Raw genomic sequence first — 8526 nt, 5'->3', positions numbered from 1 at the left:
AGCGGCAGCAAATCTTATTTGTCGCAAATGTAGTCTAGCAACTCTCAATAAACTTTTGAGCTGGAAAAAAACTCTGGTCAGGCCAATCACATTGTGTATAGAATCGGTGGGCGAGCTTAACATAGTGATGACAGAGTTGCGTGGTACTTCTAAACAAAGAAGTTGGCGAACGGTGGTCTTTCGAAATGCCTTTGGCCATGACTCTGGACAACTTTGAATTAAGCTTTTCTTTGAAAAAAGAACAAAGAACGGCACTGAAATCATTCTTAAGAAGGGAAGATGTGTTCTGAGTTTTGCCGACTAGATACAGTGAAATTTTAATCGATCAACTACGTAGCTCCGCTTCATGTTGCTCTGGTTGGTTGTAGCGCTTTCCAATTGCGTGCAGAGGGAGTTTGAAAGACAACCGTTTATCCCACCCCTCGGATTGAGCCCTGTCAATGGTGAGTTCCCAGACCCAACATCTTGATGGGGGTCTGGCTTGTCAAAATGACTTTGCAAAAATGAAAATACTCAATTTATATTAAATGTATAACGCTTACTGATAAGAAAATACAATACCAAAACACACCTCTCAATTGCGAAAGCAATGATAAAATGGTAGAGATAGTAAAATGTTTTATACTGACATATTTATTGTTTTCTAACACACTTGGACAATAATTAGGACAACGACACTATATGTGACACGTTTTCAGTAAAATAAAAAAAATGTAGTTTGACAAAAATGTGTTACTGTTATAACTGTATTATTAATAGTTAAAATGTTATAATGGTGTAGGATTTGTTGGATTCAAACAAAAAATACTGAGCTACACCTGTTTGAATTTGATAGAGTCAGCAAAGTCAAATTTGAGAATGTTTTCTTAAGGTTCCAAAAGATTGTACACTGTCTAAAGCATCTTTGTGTGCACACTACGGATGTGTCATTCAGTGTGAGTAAGATTGTTATGTTTACATCAGTGCGGGTTTGAAACATTTCATTGCTTCAGACTTATGCCATCAATAATTTGCTGTGTATATTCACAAAGTTAGAATACTGGACTTTTAAAACAATACCAAATTTGTGCTGAGGAGAAGCGCCAGTCATTAAGAAGCAAGCTGAGAAAAATGAGGGACAAAGGAAAGATACTCCTCTCAGAAGGGTTGCCTGGAGCTTGTAATTAGTCTGTGCAGATTCCGAATAATTCTGCCAGTATGTGCAGTATATACCGTATCTATATATGTATTTGTGGGCTATCTGTAAAAATGTTCTGTAAAAATCTGAAACTGAATCTACCCATTTTAAATGTAAGTCTGTTCCCTGCATATTTTTTATTTAACATTGGCGACTTTTGAAGTTACGTTGTAGTGGTGGGCAAAGAACACTTAACCTATATTAAGGTTAGTAGACTAGACTGTTGAGTAGCATGACTCTCTGAACAGTGAGTTTTTCTTGCTTATGCTCTGAACATTCATGTGGATATAGATCTTGCACAGTATGTGCACTGGCTGTGGAGTCACCAAAAGTCACCCATGATTGTTTGTATTATGAAGCACTGTTTTTTTCACAATATAATGCCTTAATTTACCCAGCCCATGCTTCACTTCCTTGTCTGCATACATTGCATTATACTATTTTGTTTGCTCTGTTGATCCTGTTGTCTGTAATAAAGCCACAGAGTCCATCTTCTGTGTTTACTCCTTCAATCAGTGTGACAATACTAAATGTGACCATTTATTCTGGACTTTTAAAGTCTTGCATGATGGAATTGGTGTTCATGCAGTTTAGCAGCTAACATCCATTTTTGAAAGCCAGCTAACATCCATTTTTGAAAGCCATAAAACTGCAAAAGTGAATGTTTTATTTTTCTGAAAAAAGAAGAACAAAAGATTGAATATGTATCTGTTACACTGAACACCCTGACAGCTAAAATTGATATAAAGAAGACAATATTTTCAGAGACAATTAATCAATAAATCTTAAAAATCAATGGCATTTTCAAACTGAGGAAATCTTAGACCTTGTAGCGGGGCCAGGCAGTTGAAAGGTTTTGTTCGGGCGCCAGACAGTTTATATTACTGTCGAAAAACTACACATCGAATGCCTCTCGCAAAGTTCAGAAATTAAGTATTATTATTTTAGTTCAAAACATCTCAATGACATGAACTCGTTCAAAGAATTTTCTATACAAAACTTACATGGTCATGATATTCAAAATCACATTTTTCATAAGTCAAACAAAATAAATAATGTAAATAACCAAAACCCTCGAAATAAAACAAACTACTCCAACCAAAAAATATTCAATTTAAAGTTCTATATTCGTTATTCGTTAGAGTTCGTTTTTCCAACGGGGAAATGGCCAAAAGAAAAAAATCTACCAAGGGTCTAACTTTTTTAAGAGAATGAGAGATCGCAAGAAGTTTAAAAGCATGGAAACAGTCTGTTTTGCGCTCTCCTATCTTAAGAGTCAAGGGGAAAAAAGTTTCTTCAAGAATAATTAGCTTCTGCCAACAGTCAAGTTATAAGAGGAGAATCAAAATCCCTCAAACCCGTTCGGCGTTGACGGAGGCCTTTTCCTTTCTGATTGCCACAATTCTTCCCTTTGCAGAGGACATCCGAAGATTCCAGCGGTCTTCCTGGTGTACCCACAAAGTTTTCGATTCAATCGAGAGTAGGTAAACTCCAACAACAACTAATTATTCTCAGCAACCGCTCAACAGCCCCATTCCGCCATTTCCACCCGGCTCTCACTTCCGCGTCTCGTCTTCGCTTCCCTTTCCTTCACGCATGTCCCTTCTTTTTCTCCGTTAGCGGACCACACCCTTTTCTTTCTCATTATTTTTATTTTTTCGTTCAGATAAATAATGAAGATAATTATCATAATGATTTGGTTAAATTTTTTTGCATTAGCTTGGATTATTCGTTGTTTGACAGTGATGTATGAAAACACTGAGTTCGCATTTTCATGTAATGCTCCATTACACACTCTTCCCCCCTTGGGAAGTCAACCCATGGTTGGCATCAAATCCAGGGAAATCATCCTCATCTGAGGATTCCAGAAAGAGATCTAAAAGGTTCTGTTTTTCTTTTCTTTCCAGATCTTCAGCTGTAGGGTAGCAAGGTTTGAGATTACACACATGAACATTTCTGACATCTTCCCCAGTGCTTTCGATCACTACCTGATAGTTCACAGGTCCCAATTTACGTACGATTCGGTAAGGTCCTTTCCACTTCTTGGCTAATTTAGCAGTAAAATGATGTAATGCACTTGACTGCGGAAAGTTCCTTACCCAGACTCGATCTTGAAATTTGTAAGACACTTCCCTTCGATTTTTATTATAGTTTCTAAGCTGACGAAGGCGTGCTTTCTTAGAGCATATTTCCGCATTTTCTTGAAACCGTTTCAGTCGATGGACAGTCTCATAGGGAACAGTGTCGGGATGAACAGTAATATCTGCCTGAAGAATTTTATCCATAGGGCTCTGAAGTTTCCTCCCAATGTGCAGTTCTGCAGGTGTTAGTCCGATGGTTTCTTGTACCGCAGAGTTTAATGCAAACCTGAATTCTGGGAGGTAGAGATCCCACTTTTTGTGATTTTCTTCGACATAAGATGCCATCATGCATTTTAAGGTGCGATTCACCCGTTCAGTCATATTAGTCTGTGGGTGATACGCAGTGGTGAGTTTTTGAGTGATCGCCCACTGTCTACAGAGTTCTTGAAATACAGCCGAAATAAACTGAGAACCACGGTCCGAAAGGATGTATGTTGGGACTCCCCATCGTGTAAAGATTTCTGCTCTGAGGATACGTGCAATGGTTTGAGATGTTGCTGCACGCATGGGAAAGATCTCTACCCATCGGGTATGATAGTCCACAGTCACCAACACATACTCATTCTGTTGAGAGCTTCGGGGAAAGGGACCCATGATGTCCACTCCTAACATCTCATTAGGATTGTTAACAATGTTTTGCTGCATTTTCCCTGCAGGCTTTTTGTTGTCGTATTTCAGGACCTCGCACTTTTCACAACTTTTGGTGAGCTTTTTCACATCCGACCACATCCCTGGCCAGAACGCAACAGCATGAAGTCTCTTATATGTCTTAAAGATTCCCAGGTGGCCACTGAGAGGATTCTTGTGGTAAGCTTCAAACATCTGGAAAGTAAGTGAGGATGGAATGTATATGCGGTAGTGATTTTGTGTACCATTTACTTGTTTCTTTCTGTACAACTTATCCTCCAAGACCGTATATTTCTCCTCAGCTTCTTTTTCTCCCTCTGCTACTGCCTTAAACAATTTCTCAATCTCAGGGTCCTTGTGTTGTTCTTCCCAAATGAGGTCGGCAGTGAGAGGAAGGTCATCCTTCTCTTTTTCCGAAGAAAACAGGACACATCCAGTGGTGGTAGGAATCCGAAATCAAATTTCTGTAACCTCAGAGCCCATCTTAAAAGACGATTTGTGGTTTTCTGGGAAGTAAGGACCCATTGCAGGGCAGAATGATCAGTAATTACTGTGAACAATTTTTGCTCTAAATAGTGTTGCCACTTTTCAAGGGCCCACACAACCGCCAGGCACTCTTTTTCTGTAGCGGAATAGTTTGTTTCTGCCTTATTTAATGTTCTGCTAGCATATGCTATTACTTGTCCCGTGTCTGGGCCTGTTTTCTGTGCAAGAACAGCCCCAAGACCGGTCTCGCTCGCATCCGTATAGACAGTAAACGGAAGGTTTGGCTTTGGATGGCCAAGTACCAGATGTGAAATCAAACATGCTTTAAGTTGATCAAAAGCCTGTTGGCATTCAGAAGACCAGATGAAAGGATGCCCCTTCTTCTTCAAGTCATTCAAAGGTTCTGCAATCTTAGAGAACCCTGGAACAAAACGATGGTACCACCCCGACAACCCAAGAAACCTTTGCACCTCTTTGAGGTTTTTTGGGACTGGATACGATTGAATGCTCTGCACTTTTCCAGGGTCTGCAGTGACACCTTTGATACTCACAATGTGTCCCAAAAACTTGATTTCTTCCAAGCAGAATTTACTTTTCTTCATGTTGATAGTGAGACCTGCTTGACGTAGTTGGTTAAACACCTTTTGAATGTCTAAGAAATGTTGGGACACAGACGAGGAATAGATGATGATATCATCTAAATAGACAAGACAACAATGTCCCCGTAAATTTCCCAAGACCAACTCCATTAGCCGCTGGAAAGTAGCTGGAGCATTTTTTAACCCAAAAGGCATTACATTGAAGTGATAGAGTCCTGAGGGGGTTATAAAAGCAGTCTTGAACTTGCTTTCGGGGGCCATTGATACTTGCCAATATCCACTGTTTAAGTCAATGGTGGTAAAAATTACTGAACCAGCAAGGGACTCTAGAATTTCTGCAATTGAAGGAAGAGGGTAAGCATCATTTTCAGTAAATGAGTTAAGTTTCCTATAGTCCACGCAGAATCTATGACCACCATCCTTTTTAGGGACCAACACTACAGGCGAAGACCAGCCCGAATGTGATGGTTCAATAATTCCAGAGGACAACATCTCCTTAAGCTGTTCTTTGACTATGGCCTGTTTTGTTGGGGACATCCGATAGGGTTTTTGTTTTATGGGAACATTAACTGTGGAATATATTTGATGCTGTAGTACCGTTGTTTTGCCAGTTGTGTGGGTACAAACCTCAGGGTTTGATTGCAGAAGTTCCCGTAGATGTGGCTTTACAACCTCAGGTAGTTGGGCGGAGGAAACAGCCTGCTCTATATAATCTTGCATATTGAGTTGGACTTCTTCTAAAGCACACATAGGTGGTGGAATGGAGCTAATGAGGCCGAGCTGATGTTTTTGTTCGTAACATCTTTTGTTGTTCTTCTTTCCAAACCCTTTCCATCCAGCCACAGATGCATTACCAGGTTGGAAGGGATGGACAACAGAGGGTGTATTTTTGAACCCATATACTTGATCTGCTACATTTATCTGAAGTTTGCTACACGAGATGAAATCGAGACCTAGGACAATTCCATATGCAAGAGCTTTTGCTGGAAGCACAGCTGCAGAGATGTTAATAATATTGCCATGTAGCCCAATCTCTAAAGCAGTCCAACCAAGAGGTGACTCTGATTCACCATTGGCTAAATACAAAGGTCCATGGGTCCAAGGCCTAAGACCTTCTTTTGAACTATTTAGTTCAGCCCAGAGATCTTCATGTAGTAATGTATAGCTGGCTCCTGTATCAAGAATAGCCTTTCCATACCAAGACTTAATATGTATTGGTACAAGAAGTTGTGGTGGAACAGCCATTGAAAAAGAAGAAAAGTCTTTATGATCTGGCTTGGAGGTCGTCATTGACGACAGGTTTTACCGGAGTGTCTACTGCTTTGCGAATTATCAGATTTTTGCTTGTTTTGATTGGCAAACTGAGAAGAGGCAGAAGTATAATGCGGACATGAGCCAGGAGGATGTGAACCTTTGCAGCGCCAACACATAGGTGTTTTTTCTCCTTGCTGACTTCCAGGATACAATCCTTTCTGCATTGACGTTACCTTTCTCCCATGAAAGTTACGTTCATACTCAAGCTGCTGATCATGGTCTCTTTCCAATTGATGACCAAGACGCACAAGCTCGTCCACATCATTCACTCTTCCACGGAGTTGACTAGCCAGATAAGGTTTTATGTGTTTCACAATCAGCTTCACAATGTCTAACTCTGTGAGTTCAGGGTTCCATCTTGTACAGAGAGCTCTATACGAATATGCGAAATCTCTGATGGATTCATTTTCCCCCTGTTTTTTAGTTCGAACACGTTCAGCGAGTTCGTCCTTATAGTCTTCAGCCAGAAATGCTGACACGAAAGAGGTCTTGAATTCTTCCCAAGATGTTACTTTGGTGCGAGTTATCTCCCACCAATCTCGTGCCGTACCATGGAAAACTGTTCTGAAAGTAGCCAAAATATCTGTGTCTGATAAGGGATGTAATGCAAGGAAATCATCACACTTGGATAGATAAAGTAATGGATCAGGATCATCTCCTGGCCTACCATAGGTAGGAAAGGTTAGTCTGATGTGATCAGTTTTGGAAACTGGAGTAAAACCAGAAACAGCGGGTATTACTGTTGCACTGCTTTGTTGAAAAGATAATGCTGGCTGAGTTATTTGCTTAATTTTGTCATGTATACCTTCTATTTCCCTCTTGTGAGTTGCAGCAATTGAATTTACTTTCTCACTTACATCATCCACTTTTGTAGACAGGATTTTTAACATTGAGGTACAGTCACCCACGCATTTGATCAATTCAAAATTCTTTTTGTCAAACATTTTCTGTGTAACTTGTAGCTCATCTTGAAATTCAATTTGCATCTGCTTAATCATAAATCCAAGATCAGACACAATTGTAGCTTTGGCTTGATCCACTTCACTTGAAATCACGGTTTTATTGGCTTTCATGATGGTGTCCATTTCATGGTCAAACTTTTCTTTACTGGCTGATACAAATGTGTGGAGGTTCCGAAGACTTTGCTCGGTTTGTCCAGTGAGTTTGTTCAATTTTGATTCCAGATGGAATCGACTACGTTGAACTTGTTTGGCCAACTCATTTAGAACTTTTTCCTGTTTCTGTTGAAATTTGTCCAGGTGGTCATGGGCTTGGTCAGTAAGCCTACCCAATTCCCTTCCAGGGGTAGGAAGTACCAATGGGAGTTCACACTGAACAGCATCAATAGAAACACCTTCTCGTGTGGAGAGCCCCTCAAGAGGTTCCTTTTGGTCTTCCCAACTTGATTTACTTGATTTTTCCAATACAGGGGACACCAGATCCATGTCCAAAGACTGTGGCAAGGAAGAAGCTTGGGACTGATCATGTGTATGGGGCATTTGACTTCTAGTACGGGATGGAACCAAGTTGGGCACATATACAGGGGTAGAAATGTCAGGGGGAACATGTTCCAAGTCTAAGGAGGCAGAGAGAGCTGGGTGACGTATAGGAGTAGCCATGGCAATGGAAGAAAAAAAAATTAATACAATACAGGGATTTCTGACACAAAAATAGACTTAATTATCGTCAATCAGCATGTAGGCAAGGATACAAACATGTAAAACAGGGTTGTTCTCAAAAACACATTTTGTATATGACACTTTTAAGTTCAGGCAAGTTTTTTTTTTTTTTTTTTTTTTTTTTTTTTTAACCTGTTATTTCAGTTCCAGTGTTTATGAAATAAATCATCAACCAAAAGTCATGTCCAGTTTCATTTTAAGTTCACGTCCTGAGGGGGAAAAAAAATTCATTTTAAGTTCAAGTTCAAAGTCCAAGTCCTTGTTCGGGCGCCACTCTGTAGCGGGGCCAGGCAGTTGAAAGGTTTTGTTCGGGCGCCAGACAGTTTATATTACTGTCGAAAAACTACACATCGAATGCCTCTCGCAAAGTTCAGAAATTAAGTATTATTATTTTAGTTCAAAACATCTCAATGACATGAACTCGTTCAAAGAATTTTCTATACAAAACTTACATGGTCATGATATTCAAAATCACATTTTTCATAAGTCAAACAAAATAAATA

General features: G+C 39.8%; 1 protein-coding gene across 1 annotated transcript; it reads right to left on the bottom strand.

Moving 5' to 3' along the window:
- Positions 1-2964: 2964 nt before the first annotated feature.
- On the bottom strand, positions 2965-7963 carry LOC137047381 (hyaluronan mediated motility receptor-like). The gene is made up of 3 exons (XM_067425015.1): positions 7150-7963; positions 6538-6816; positions 2965-4352 (listed from the first exon to the last, which is right to left on the bottom strand). Exons 1-3 carry the CDS (start codon positions 7961-7963, stop codon positions 2965-2967), a joined length of 2481 nt encoding a protein of 826 aa, XP_067281116.1.
- Between the last annotated feature and the right edge of the window lie 563 nt (positions 7964-8526).

The sequence above is a fragment of the Pseudorasbora parva genome, chromosome 19 (assembly GCF_024679245.1).
Source record: "Pseudorasbora parva isolate DD20220531a chromosome 19, ASM2467924v1, whole genome shotgun sequence".
Lineage (NCBI taxonomy): Eukaryota > Metazoa > Chordata > Actinopteri > Cypriniformes > Gobionidae > Pseudorasbora > Pseudorasbora parva.
Note: the sequence above shows the minus strand (reverse complement) of the source record. Positions and strands in the feature narration are given on the sequence as shown.